We start from the raw sequence: 14,627 nt of genomic DNA, 5'->3' as shown, positions 1-14,627 counted from the left end.
GAACACCATCCCTCAACCACCGATCATTACTTCAATCGTACCTAGTTTTCTCATATCCAAGTCAAAATTTATCAATTTTTCAGATCAACAAAAAAAAGTGAAATTGACGAAAATCCCAATTGAATCAAATTGATTTTTTGCTAGGTTTAAGCTACAATGTTCGGTGATTTTTTTGGGTGCTCACAGTCGGCTACCTCGGGTTTTCCAAGCACCACAACTTGCATCATATCACAAGTTTTAATCTGGTTTCTTTCCTTTTGAATCCCAGAAATCTGCATCACCATTGTTGAAATTTCAAGAGAAAATTCGAGATACCCAGATGAAAATTAAAGCTCATTAAGTATATAATTCGATATACAATTCAGTTTTTTTTGTGCGAAATTGCTTTGGATTTGCTCAAAAAATCCCGACGAATTTTGGGTTTGGGCTTCACTACAAGGATGGGTGGAAGAGAAAAGAAGAGAGGAGACCGAAAATGCAGATCGGAAGAAAGAGGATAGTGGGTGGAGATTTCTGGCTAGCAACAAACAATAGTAGTGGATGGCTGCGACATTTGAAGAAATTGGTGGATAATTGATGATTTGGATTCAAGTTGAGGAAGAGGATAAAGATTTCCATGGGAAGGGGAAAGAATAAAGAAAAATGAGGAAAAGAAATGTTAACGGAAAAGTTAACGGAATAGACGGAAAATGGTCAATAAGGGTATTTGATGATATTGTTTTAAATGTCAGGGGTATTTGGTGCATTTTGGAAAGTTTAGGGGTATTTGGTGCATTAAAGCAAACCTCAAGGGCATTTGGTGAAAAATCCGTTGTTTTATCCCTAATTTTATAATACGACAATGTTTTTTTTTTCATAGCGGAAGTACATATACAACGAATGTACGTAGTAGTTGATACAGAGTAACTAGATACGTACTCTATTGTGATTAATCAAAGTTTATGAGTTTTTCTTTTGGAAAAATAACCAGGACATTTTACTAAATTTAAGTCAACTTCTGTTGTAATAGTGATTGGAACTAACCAACGCAAACACACTTTAAATGACTAAATATCCCGCCTTGTCGGGATAGATAGGTAACCAACTTACCATATTACGTACATGCCTGTCTAATAAAAAAATATATTAAACGAGTTAAACAATAAGTTGTCTTTTCTGTGCGCGCGGATGGTGCAGGGGCCTGCACGTAGATCTACGTGCACCTGCACGGCTGCACCAAAACGAAAAAAACAAAAAAAATACAAATTGAACATAAGAAACTAAACAGAAAGAACATAATAGAGTAAACGAAAAGAACATTAACCAAAAGCTGAAAAGAACACTAATGTTAAAAAACTAAAGAAAATGTACAAAATTGAAAATACCATATTCTCTCTCTTGAGTCCTGATACACTATAAAAAGAACAACTATTTTACAAAAAGAACATCATGTGAAAAATGCAACAGAAAAACAAAAAAAAAACATATTATCAATATATTATAAAAAATTAAAAAACAGTAAAAAAGTTAAAAGGAACACAAAATAATTAAAAAAAAGAACAACAACTTTTTTAGAAAACACAAAGAACAAAATCAAAAGAAAAATAAAATAACAAAAACTCAAAAAATTTAAGAAAAAGACAAAAAAAAAAAGAACAAGAGAACAAAACACATGAAAAAGAACAACATTTTCTTTTTCCTTATCGAACAAAAGAACAGAATGAAAGGGACGAAAAGAACAACAAATCTATGTTCTTTTATTAGTTGTATTTGTTCTTTTCAAACCACTTAGTGTTCTAATTAAAAAGACAAAAACGACGATATTTTGATGCACTTAAAACTAGATCTATATTTTTATTTAAATGAATTTTTGTTCTTATCCAACGCATCAGATCTATGTTCTTTTATTAAGTGTTATTTGTTCTATTCAAATGATCTTATGTTCTAATTAAAAAAGACGAAACGACGATTTTTTGATGCACTTAAAACTAAATCTATATTTTTTTTAAAGTATTTTTGTTCTTTTACCAAGAATCAGACTATGTTCTTTTTTAAGTGTTATGTGTTCTTTTCAAACCATTATATGTTCTTTTTTTAACAATCTATGTACGTTGATATAAAAGAACAAACTATGTTGATTTAAAAGAACAAACTATATATGTTGATGCCACAGTAAAAGTAAAGTTGTGAAAATAACATTACAATTTGAAAAGAACATTAGAAGAAAGAACAAGGAAACATACCTTAAACACTTGATCAACATTTATCAGGAGCATCAATATCTTTTAATAAATCTTCAAAAACTTATCTCAATCCTCGGAAAATATCACGCTCTCCAGATATTCTCTTGGTTCGAAAACTAGCCAAATTGAACTAGTGGTTTTCTTAATTCACTCATTTTCAACAAAGGAGAAACATTCAGAAGGAATTTTAGAGAGAGAATAATGAGAAAATACATTTTTACTCTTTCACTCACCATCTCACTCTTTCTCTCTCAAAAAATCTCTTTTATGTTGAGAGAATATAAATCCTCTCCTCTTTCTCTCTCTAAAATGTATTTATAAAATGACTAATGGTTATGATTCATAAGTACAATTATTATATACGGAGTATATAGTTGTTGAAAAATAGAAAATGAAAAAATAGGAAATAGAATCAAAGAATAACAGAGAAGGAGAAAGGAAAAATTCTTAAAGAGTACGTGCATAATGAGAACTATGCACGTGTTTTTATTTTGTTCTTTTAGCAGAATATAAAAAGAACAAATGAAAAGACTAAAAGAACAAATAGAGAGACTAAAAGAACAAGTCAAGTACCTTGTCCAACAATAATATATTATTCGGAATCATCATTTTCATCATTCTGTTATGAATTATCAAGCACATGCATTATTCCTAATATCTGAAAATATAATAGGTTAACATGTATAAAACCAAGAAAAAGAACGCAACCAAAAGAACAAAGGATGAATAAAAAGTAAGAAGAAAAATAACACAATAAAATAAAAAGAACAAGTTGTGAAACGCAAATGAAATTGAAAATAATAAAAAAGAAGAACACAATAAAATGAAAGAACAAATTATGAAACGCAAATGGTCTAGTTTTCTACTATAATGAAACTGTTCTTTTAATACGAGCATAAAGAAATTGTTCTTTTAATACGAGCATATGTTCTTTTAAAACGTAAAACTGTTCTTTTCTGGAAAAAAATCGTATTTAAATAATCCAAATCTTCAAAATCAGCGATTTCAACGAAATCAGCGTGTTGTTACATAATTTGATTCATTAAAATCATCAAAACCATCAAAACTCGATTATTACCAAAACAAAATCATCAAAATAATCAAAATCATCAAACACACGATTATTACAAAATCAAAATCATCAAAACCTAGAATTTATTATTTCAAAATTGAAAAATTACCTCCCAAAATCTGATTATCAGCTGCAGAATTCAGATTTGAAGAAGAAGAATCGATTTAATTTGATGTTGAAGCAGAAAAATCAACGAATTTTTGGAAATTTTCACTACTTTCTCTCTCTAAGAACCATTTTAGAAAACCTAGTTCATACCTTCTCTCTCCTCTTCACAATTTCAGTTCAAAACATAAATCTAGAAGAATATATATCGCAAGAAGAAAGCAAATCGAATAAAAAACGCGAAATACAGAGCTGAAAAGAACATAGCCTTTAATGTTCTTTTGTTGTAGGGTATTGTTCTTTTGTTCAAGGAAAATGTTCTTTTGTTCCCGGGATTTAATGAAACACGCGCGTTTTATGTGATTTTCATGTTGTTTTGTTTTCGGTGCACCTAGAGCACGGTGCATACGCCTGTACCATCAAATTTGCGGTCTTTTCTAGTGTCTTCATATATCAAGTGAATGAGGGAGAAACCAAATCTTGTATTCTTCACTACTACAAAAAATGGTATAGAGTACTGTTGAAATATAGTTTATAGGACGCCTTAGAGGCGTTCTCCAACTCAGCGCACTATAAAGTTTATAAAACGGGTAAAATAAACGTTTTATATACCTAGTTGTAAAGTACAGTGATAAGAGATAAGCGTACTCTATTCCCTTCCTAAAATCAGAAAATGAAGAAGGAATATAGAACGGTTAACGTACATAACCGTCTCCTATACTCTATAATAAAGCGCGCCTTCCGTACATAACCGTCCTCTATTCTTCCTATTAAATATTGAGATACAGAACATCTTCCGTACATAGGCGTACTATATTCTACCCCTTTTTTTTAATATTATTTAAAAACAGCACGTGCAATTTTTTTTTAATATTATTTTTAAATAGGATATTACGATTTTGTAAACCAAATCTAAAACGATAAAATATAAATGATATCGACGCGATCTTTCCAAAAATCCTTTCATTCAATAACAAAATAATATTATTCATTCATTCAATAACAAAATAAATGATCTACACAAGGTACGGAAAAAAAAAATCTACACAAGGTACGGCAAAAATAGAAATCCAATATCACTGTAAAAATAAAAAAAATAAAAAACTCAACAGCAACAGCGATCAAATTCTCCAGCAACAGCAGCCCCTGCAGCAGGTACAACAGAGTCTGCAGCAGGTACAACCGAGTATCAGCAGCGTCACAGCAGCGTAACAGGACCGTAACAGCAGCAACAACATCGTCTGCAGCAACATCGTCTGCAGCAGGAACAGACTCTGCAACAACCATCTCAGCTAGCTTAAGTCACACTAGATCATGAGTATGCAAGGTACGACAACAAAAATCAAAATTCTTTCCAATGTCAATAAAAAAAATAGATAGGTAACCATCTCCTTGAGCTAGCCCAACTCACACTAGATCATCATTATCATCATCTTCGTAATTTGGTTGGTGATATTCGGTAACGTATTAGATCCATCTCTCCCTTAGCTCGTCAATCGTATTTTTAGAGTACGTGGGTGCTTTGTTAAAAAACTACAAGACAAGTTAAAATGTAAGAGTCATAAATGTAACAGTAAATAATGGGAATATACACCAAATAAAAATGTTAATTAGTCAGGAATGAAGAAGAAGAGTTGCTACTAATAAATCCAGCGACAAGGGCCTTTGAGGTATTGTCGAGCTCGCCTTATGCTGCGAATCTTCTTAGTTGGGGACTTGGGTATGATGAGGAAGAAGAAAAGTTGATGATGGAAGAGGGTTCAGGGACGAGTTTCTGGGAGTAGAATGTGGTATCTGATATTCTGATGGTTTGAAGACATTGAAGAGAAGTATCATTTACAGCATGCCTTGCCACGTTACTTTGCTATATAACTTGTCATGGAATTTTATTGTAAATTGGCTTTGTATGATGCTTTTTATTGTAACCTAGGAAGTTCGGATAGGTTTCGGCCAACAGTTCCCAAAATGGGCAGACACAAATAGCATCATGTATTGTTTCAACATAAACACAAGTGCAAAGATTGAATATGTATAACAACCAGTTTTAGCCAGACCTGATCACCAAGGTGATAGACATAACCGTTTGGGAGTGCATCTATATCGGAAAAACCAAGTGAATTGACCAAATAAAAAAATCTTTCATGACCTTGAAAATCAATCTAGGAAAAAATTCAAAACAAACAGAACTTTCTATACCCTGTAGAAGACCTAAACTCAAACCAAAAAGTACAACAATTGGGGGTTTACTAGGGTTAAGAAAAAAAGACATAAGATTAAAGCTCACATGAGCAAAATGGTGTCATCTATATCATAATTGAGCTTAGTCAAATCAAAACAAGTCAAACGAAAATAGAAGAAAAAATCACAAGGCGTAAAAAAGAAAATAAATAGAGCTCAACTTACTTAACTTCATCAAATCAGGTCCAGAAATTTAATAATCCCAAGAGCAATCAAACACTCTATCTCCAAACTGCGTCAAACTAGATTCAGAAACAATCCCAAGATCATGAAAATACATAAGAGTAGATGGGCAATAGAAAGGTTAACCAGATCATCAACAAGAAAAGACATAAGGCTCAAGGAAATACAAAAAACTCTCAGAAATAACCAGCCATACAACCAAATAACGCGACCAAAACTGGAACTGAATCATCCATTTCACACTCTATCGATTGCTTAAATATGCAAAGGCTTGTCTGAGAAAGCGAAAGCAAGAAAATAGCCACATGACGCAATAAACAGTAAAATCCTATCAAACTCTCCGAGTTTACCTCCTCCATACATACTTGTGCTTGATAACACTTGAATATTTTCTACCTTAATTGTTGGATGTTTCACCTAGCAGTAAGCAAACATGTCCCTTAACCTGCACAAGGTTTGCATTTACAAAATAACCCTCAGATTCATAATCACCCGCATTTGTTAATACCATGCCTGATTCCTTGGCACAATGTATTAATTAGAAAAATAAATCACACAACAAACCATGCATAAAAAAATTACCAGTATGGCAGTACCATATTATGTAGATTGATCTTAGTTAAATACTCGAGACGAGAACAACTACATTGCTAGCATTATTATTGTTTAATTCATTCACCCATACCATACACAGGTCGCTCAAAACTGAGAAATGATCTTACCTTGATTAAAACAAATCATTTCCAACTTATTTAGCCCCTAAATTTACTTCTCCTTTATCTGAGAACTACTAGCACTAATCACAAAAAAGTACACTGCAGTTTCATACTAATGATCCTAGTTTGTTACAAAATCATACTACAAAATTCGCATAATCGTTTAATTGCTGATTTGAGAATCTACAATTTCCACAAATATCACGTTTAGTTCAAATTTTACCAAAATGGAGAGTACTCGATTTTACATCACAACAAAACTTTTGCAGATTCATGTAAAAATTACTAATTCAAAGAAGAAACAAAAATTATTCAGAATGAATATAAACAGAGAGATAAAAATGATATAATGAAATTAATCCGATCTTCAGTTACTGCAAGCGAAATAATAGCAATCAGAAACAAAATTCAAGAGGTAGTCACAAACTTTTGCAGATTCGACTAAATAAATAAACAAAAAATTGAAATACAAATAGTTTACAATAAGAATTCCTCATTCATATATTATAATTTGATGATAACGAACGTTCATAAACCCCAGGGTTATTAGTTGAAGAAATAATAGGTAACAAAAAATACAAACCTCGGAATTGACAACGGCGGTGGGACTGACGGTGTTCATCGGAGGTTGCGATACAGTGGAGCGGCATTATAGTGGAGCAACGGTAGAGGATGGGAGATCCGGTGCGGTGGTGCACGGTTTTTCCCTTGGTTTTGCGTGAGAATCGAAGCTATTTTTGGCTTTTGGTTTTGCGTGGGTCAAAGTAATTGCTAAAGTTTTCTTCCGCCCAACTTATACTTTGATAGTCTTGTTTTCCAATTGTTTGAGGAGGAAAGAAAAACTTATTAGAATTAATTCATTAATTTACGTTACATATACAACTATTTTGGGAACAAATTTTGTTTTTTGTATGGTAAATATTTTGGTAAATAATATTATAAAACGGTAAATAATAATATAAAATGGTAAATGAGAACAAATTTTGTTTTTTGTATGGTAAATAAAATAAAATAAAATATAAACTGCTTTATATTTTATCAGTTATTATAAATTTAATTTTTTATTTTATCATGGTAAATAATATAAAATGGTTAGGTAAGATCACCGTTTTCTATTCTTTTATTCACAAAACTGTTACAAGAGAAATGCGTTCTCTATAATCCTATAATACGCTCAACAAACTTAACCGTTCTCTATTTAGCGTCTCCTATTCCAACTTTTGTAGTAGTGCTTGTTGGCTTGTTGCATCAACTACATTAATCGAATCACATTCGACCACATCACGATCTTACCCAAATCGCCTAACAATTTGCATCCAATTTTTATCTCATCGTGGAAGACGTACTTTAGAAACCGTTGTTAAAATATATATATATATTTATCTCATCGTTCACTTGAATGAGATTATCACAATTAAAAACTTGTTTAAGGGAATTAACCACCACCCCTTTAACTTGGTCGTTCTCTTCCCTCTGTTGTAATTATTAGGTTTTCAAGGCATACTATAATAGGAATTATTAACCTATTTAGGAAATCGTTGCGCCGTGGTAACCAAACTACTGTCTTGAAAACGAAATTCAGTGCAACCAGGGTGTACAATTGTATTCACCGATTTGTTCCCTAATTAAGGTTTACACAACTCTCATCACACAAAGACACTTTTGGGAGATGATCAGATGAAGCTACATGAACTTATGCCCAAATGGAATAAAAGAAGAGGAGAGAAAGAGATAACCAAGTGTGAATATTTCTCATGTTGGTTTTGCCAAAAAATTACATATTACGTACCTTTTTCATAAAGACCTTTTAAACTTATAATAAGTTTCTCGTAGTTCCATATTACGTACTTACATAAATCCTAAGTACAAACTCATGACTTAGTATTCATGTCTTCTCTTTCTGAATCTTTTAACTCTGATGCTTCATTGGTTTCAGCTATGGAATTGCTGAGTTCCTTCTAGTGTACACAAGAACTCGTTGTGTAGGAACTATAACTAAATTGTCTCTCAAACGGATCATCTTTGTTTTCATATTCAAATGTGGCAAAGCCAAAAAATAAAGACACAAAACACAACAGAATATAAACTCTATTGAAGAATCAAACGAGGAGTTGTAACACCTCTTTGCACCCTCAACTAAAATCCAACCAAGTTCTAAAGGAGCAAAATGTAAATTATTTAATCTAATGTATTGAGCAACGCCTTAGTTTGCAAGCCAATCCGCAACCCTATTACCTTCTCGATAACCATGTACAATCTTCGCTTGCTAAGAGGGGTTCTTAATCAACTTTATAACGTGTTCAAACAGATGGTAACACTCATTTCTGCCCCAGACAAATGGATCATCTTAGTAGATGTTTTTGTGTTAAGAGTATCAATTGAACATTGTGCTCCTTGCTTCGCTTTTTCCAGATCTGAAACTCCCTTCGCTAAGCTTATTCCAACTCAACAACTTATGCAAAAACTCTTTACACAATCAAACACTAGTAGGAGTACAGAGTTTGCAGTGTTATCAACCAAAACTAAGGGTCAATAGTGTTTAATTGGACGATAGTTATTCTGTATGAGGTTTCAGCACTATACACAACGAATTTGTATTTAGGTCATATTATATTTTATTTGGAGTAATTATTTTTGACTCTCGGGCCGGGTTAGTTTTTAATAGCTCTATTGCGCAACACTACTACTTCCTTCGTTCCGAAAATATAGCACCATTTATTTTTTACACTATTCACACTGCGACTTTGACCATTTTTTTTTATGATCCGTACGTAAGGAAATTTTAGTCATGTGGGATCATTTTAGATTCGTATCGATATATATTTTCTAAATATTAATTTTTTATAATTTTTACTTGCACACATTTGAGATATTAGGAGTCAAACTGTCAAATTAATGATAAAAGTCAACCATGGTGCAATATTCTACCTTGACCCGACACTGATCGAGTTTTATATTTTCAAACATGTCATGTCGTGCCAATGTGCTACGATCTCCGGTATGAAAATTCTAGCCTGACCAGACACTGCTCGAGTTTTATATCGCTCTGATATAGCCCGGCCCGACAAGGCATGAAGCCCGCAAGCTTGGCAAAGAGTTTACTGGGCTAGTCCAGATATTAAAGCACTTGCTAGTCCAACTCCAACCCAACTCTCATGTTTTCCTAACTGTATACAGATTACATAGTATTGTATTTTACATCAAAATAAAAATAAATAAAAAACTCGAAAAAGGAAGGGAAGCCAAGTGATTATCGATTCGATTCGCCAGTGAAGCTAAAATTAGGGTTTGGTCTTCTCACTCCACCATAGCCGTTCCTCTTTCTCTCTCTTCTTATTGATTTTTTGAGAGAGTAAAGCTTTCAAGAATGGCGACCATAGTTCCAACAACCGAGGAAGATCCCGCTCTCACCGTCGTCCGTTTTGTTTCCGAGCTTGCTTGGGCCGACGCCGGTACCGAGGTAATTTCTCTCTTCTAAAACGTTCCAGTTTTAAATTAGGGTTTAGAAATTTATATACATGTTGCTGATAATTTGATTAATTTAGTTTTAATTGTTGAATTTGGGGGAGAATTTTGTAGGTGGCACAAGCACAAGTTGCGAGATCAAGCCAGGAAGCGCAGGAATGTATGGCGATGGAGAGATGGATTGATTTGGCATCCCTAATTTTGACGTCCGCGGATTTGGTTTTCTCTAAGGTTGCTGAGAAAGGTAGCTCCTTTTTTGGTTTTGTCTTTCGGAATTTTATCGGTTTCTTGATAAAGTATTATTTTTTGAGGTGTTTATGAGCTAGTGTTTGTGTTTGGATTAAATTTATACTGGGTTAACTTAGGTAGATTTGAAAACTTAGCTTTGTAGAGTACGATGTGATGCCTGATCATTGCGGTCATAATTAATAGACTTGATCAAATTCTGGATTGATAATTTGCTATAGTTCCTGCAGTGTTAGGCTCTGTTATTCAATTATCCTATTATCTTTCCCTACTCATGTCAACCAAACACCTGCAAGTAGGATTCTGCACCGTTGTCGGATACTTAAGAGCTCTAACACCTCTCAGTATCACTAGATTGTTTCTTTTCAGTTCCACTATATTCCCATGAGGAAAGCTTCTATAGTGCAGAATTAAAGTCAGTAGTATGTGTTAGGCGTTTTCGTGCTACATTTTGTGTGTTAGTACAGGCTGAAAGTAATTTCTAATCTTCTGCTTAATGTGTGGCATCTCAAAGAGGAAGACCCTTTCTAGATATAGCCTATAGGTTCCTTAAAAAAATTAGTTGTAAAAGCTTAACTGGTACAATTGACCAGGGTAACGAGTAACGAGTCTTTTCATATGTACGTAGTATCTTTTAGCTTATGTTTATTTTGTATGTGGTTGTAAGAATAAAGGCTCTGATTGTCAATATGCTGAAACTGTTTGCCTGTTTGGGAATTTGGTCCGTATCCCATACTACGATTCCTGTTATCTTGCCAGAGTGAGTCAATATTAGGTTTAGTCATCGGTTTAAACCATGTTATCTTTGAGGCATGTATCATTTAGAAACATGTGGAAGTAGCTGTTCTTGTCAACTATGATTTTAAAGGTATGATTTCATGGAAAATGAATTGCAGAGTCTTCTTAGGACAGGCTAGCATCTTCCTTAGATGCCATCTTCAAGGCCGTAAGTTAGTTGTTATTTTAAGAGACTGCTAACTGATTTGACCAGTACCGACCTCACTTCTCAAGAATCTGCCTTTTGAGTTTTGATTGGGTAGGATTTGTTTCCTTATACTGAGTTACTCTTACTCTTCATTTACCACAGATACTGAGTGCATCTACACTGTAATTTGCAACCTTGTCACAAAGTCTGAAAATCCGGAGGAGGTTTTGGAGATTGTGAAGCTTATATCTGCTAAAATTGTTCAACATCCAAATGAGAAGCCTACTCTGCGACTAAAGATGTACATATATTGCTTTCCAACCCCTCCCCCCTTTATCTTATGAAAGTGGGCAGAGTTTCTCATTTGGTGTGTATGTCTCCAGATTGTTCAATCTGTATAACCTTCTTGAAGACGCATACAGCCGTTTCCATGTTTACTTAAATGTCCTCAATCTGGCAGCAAGTGGTAAAGTTACTGAGCATGTTATTCCTTCCATCAAGAAAATCGACAGTTTCTTGAGTGAATGGAATCTTAGCGTCCAAGATCAGAGAGAGCTTTTTCTTGCAGTTTTCAACGCTCTAAAAGAAAGTAAAAGGTATTATTTTCTACCCTCCCTCTTGCCATTGTGACATTATTGTATTGTCTCTGTTTCAACATTTATGGTGATACTGTTCTGTAACTTCAGCTCTGGAAAGGAATCATTCAATTTTCTTTCGAAGTATTTGGCAACTTTTTCTCCTGAGGATGAACAAGCAATGATTGAGGCCAAAGAGGAGGCTGCCAACGCTATTATTGAATTTGTGAAGGGACCTGATATGTTTCAGGTATGTATGACTTCTATTTGAATTCTTCAGCATTATTTATTTTGATATTATATCTTAGTTATATTTTCATTACTAGTCCTAGCTAGTTTTGACCTTCCATGAGTTCCGTCAGCCAAGAGAGATTATGACGAACAGCCAAGAGAGATTATGACGAACGTGAATGTATGTATATTTATTTCAGTGTGATTTGCTGGATATTCCATCAGTAACACAGCTGGAGAATGATGCTAAATACGCACTGCTATATCAACTGCTAAAGATATTCCTCACTCAGAGGCTGAATGCTTACTTGGACTTTCAGGCAGCAAACTCTACCTTGCTGAAGGACTACGGTAAATTACATTTCTTGTAAGGAGTACATTAGATCTTTGTGCTGGTTGGGAGCTATAGCTTCGATGAAACAGATTCTTGTATAGATTACTAAATTTTATGAAGTATTGTGAAGAGAAAAACTAAATAAGGTTCAACAGCACAAAGATTTATTTGCGGTTATCAAATACTCGTACTATTGTCTGCCATCAACCAAATTGACTTGCAAGCAACTCTGGCATGAAGTTTACGTGCTAATGTCCAAGTATTCCAAAATGCCTTTATAGTGGTTGATGTATAATACAAAGATATATTCTCATCAGCATGACGAGTGATGAGACAAATGTACTTGTCTAATTCTTGATGATAATATTTTTAATAAAAAGATACTCCGTATTGCACATCACTTCGGCTAGGTGTGCCCTTGCCATATCCTAGGATAATGTGATGCATGTGAAGTGTTATGATATTGAGATTTATGCGCTGGACTTCAGAATCGCTCTTTTAGCAAAGACCTTATTGATGATTGAATGGATATTGTGATTCTCGCTCATCACATAATTTTCTTATTCTGTGTGATCCAAGGAAGTGAAATGTCGATTGCTGAAAAATTAACGTTGCCTTTGATAATTTTTTTTTCTAGGCCTTGTTCATGAAGATTGTCTGGCTAAGATGAGGCTGATGTCGTTAGTGGATCTTGCCTCTAGTGAGTCGGGGCATATTCCATATGCTCTTATCAAGGACACACTTAGCGTGAGTTGCCTCCTTACTTCATCATGTGTTTAGCAGTCTGGGTTTTACCTTGTTAACGTCTGTGTAATTCAGGTCAATGACAATGAGGTAGAATATTGGGTTGTTAAAGCCATTACTGCGAAGTTGCTCGACTGCAAGATGGACCAGATGAATCAGGTTGTCATTGTGAGGTATGTTTGTGAAAGGTTTCGTGATGCTGTTACTTTTCTTTTTATACATATACTACTTCATACGTTACTGTATCTCCGCTAATGCTTATTTGATGTCTCTGTGCAGTCGTTACACTGAGAGATTGTTTGGGCAACAACAATGGGATAACCTTCGATCAAAGCTAGCAACGTGGAGGGTAAGGCTTCAAGAAACGTCCCCCCTCCCCTCCCCTCCCCTCCCACTATCCCACAGAATACATTGAGTCTGCCCTAAAATTTGAGAGAGGACTATATGAAAGATGTTACACACTATTGCGCTTTATCCAAGCAATGACTTGGCCTAGTGGAAAGGATTCCACCTTCCAACTAGGGGAACTAGGGGCACTTTGAGTGAGGGTTCCCCTTACCATCCCCCACTCTCAAAGTGTCTAGCCCGTTAACCCGGGCTGGGTTGACCCGTGTGGGGTTCCGACCTGGTAGGGCGCTTCATCTTACCTTCTGAAAAAAAAGATTACGCTTGAACATGTAGTGAGATACTTTCACATAAAAGTTTGCGTTACATAGTACCAAGTTTGGATTAATCTGTCTTATTTTCTGGTGCCGCAATTATCATGTACTGATTTGTGATTGCCCCTTCTGGTACTTTTTGTTCAGGGAAATATAGCTAGCGTTATCAACACAATTCAAGCTAACAAGGTAACCGAGGATGCCACACAGGCAATGCAGAGCATGACAGTTCGTTGAGATTTAGTTTGATATTTTCTTCCTGTCAGTGAGTTACACCGTCAGAAATCTAAATTAAGGGCACATTAGTTGTAATTACCCTTTAATGTGTGGTGGAATTGAAATTCAATTCTGCCGGAGATTTTGACTGAGGTTGCTTTGTGTTCTATATTTGTTCTTCAATTTTGATTTGTTTCGGTAGACAATTTCTTCTACTGCAATTTGGTCCACTTGATAAAAATTGTTGTCTTCCTGAAACTGCATGCCAATTGTTGTCTTCCTGAAACTGCATGCCAAAGACATACAAGAGTCACAAGACTCTCAACTGTAATAACTCTAAAACACTACTCCGTATATTTGATAAGTTGTAAAGATCAACTTCCAATTTTTTAAATTTTTTTTGTCATCCTTCAGGCGACATCGTGGAAAACTTGAACCATACCAATCTTAAACTTGAACCATACCAATCTTTTTGTTTTAATTATGATAGGAGTACGTAGTATGTTAAGTTTGAGGTTAAACAACTCACCATAAGTATACAAGAATTATAAGTTTAATGTACGTGTTTTGCTGACCAAGTTGGCAAGTCCTAGTCAATACTTTTAATAAGCATTCGTTGTGCACTTGTGTTAAAGAATAAAGATAAGTGGATAACAAAAATGATTGTGGGTCCTATAGTTAGTCTCTCTGTCTCTA

The 14,627-nt window shown here is 34.4% G+C and overlaps 1 protein-coding gene and 1 long non-coding RNA gene across 2 annotated transcripts; one reads left to right on the top strand and one right to left on the bottom strand.

Moving 5' to 3' along the window:
* Positions 1-4,347: 4,347 nt before the first annotated feature.
* On the bottom strand, positions 4,348-7,754 carry LOC130468045 (uncharacterized). The gene is made up of 2 exons (XR_008928371.1): positions 7,120-7,754; positions 4,348-6,265 (listed from the first exon to the last, which is right to left on the bottom strand). It is a non-coding gene; the product is annotated as an uncharacterized lncRNA (long non-coding RNA).
* A 1,942-nt stretch (positions 7,755-9,696) lies between these two features.
* On the top strand, positions 9,697-14,152 carry LOC110776930 (uncharacterized). Its single transcript, XM_021981502.2, has 10 exons — positions 9,697-9,996; positions 10,116-10,245; positions 11,335-11,473; positions 11,556-11,768; positions 11,859-11,997; positions 12,179-12,329; positions 12,950-13,059; positions 13,132-13,229; positions 13,336-13,405; positions 13,863-14,152. Exons 1-10 carry the CDS (start codon positions 9,904-9,906, stop codon positions 13,950-13,952), a joined length of 1,233 nt encoding a protein of 410 aa, XP_021837194.1. The 5' UTR covers positions 9,697-9,903; the 3' UTR covers positions 13,953-14,152.
* Positions 14,153-14,627: the final 475 nt, after the last annotated feature.

This window comes from Spinacia oleracea, chromosome 2, assembly GCF_020520425.1.
Source record: "Spinacia oleracea cultivar Varoflay chromosome 2, BTI_SOV_V1, whole genome shotgun sequence".
Lineage (NCBI taxonomy): Eukaryota > Viridiplantae > Streptophyta > Magnoliopsida > Caryophyllales > Amaranthaceae > Spinacia > Spinacia oleracea.
The sequence above is the reverse complement of the archived record's forward strand: the minus strand, read 5'-3'. Positions and strand labels throughout refer to the sequence as shown.

What these genes read in the sequence shown, in the direction of transcription:
- LOC110776930 (XM_021981502.2), top strand. Translation starts at nt 9,904, where the DNA reads ATGGCGACCATAGTTCCAACAACCGAGGAAGATCCCGCTCTCACCGTC. An exon ending in CCTACTCTGCGACTAAAGAT is followed by an intron (nt 11,474 to 11,555) that starts GTACATATATTG and finishes GTATGTCTCCAG; the next exon opens with ATTGTTCAATCTGTATAACC. An exon ending in AGGGACCTGATATGTTTCAG is followed by an intron (nt 11,998 to 12,178) that starts GTATGTATGACT and finishes TATTTATTTCAG; the next exon opens with TGTGATTTGCTGGATATTCC.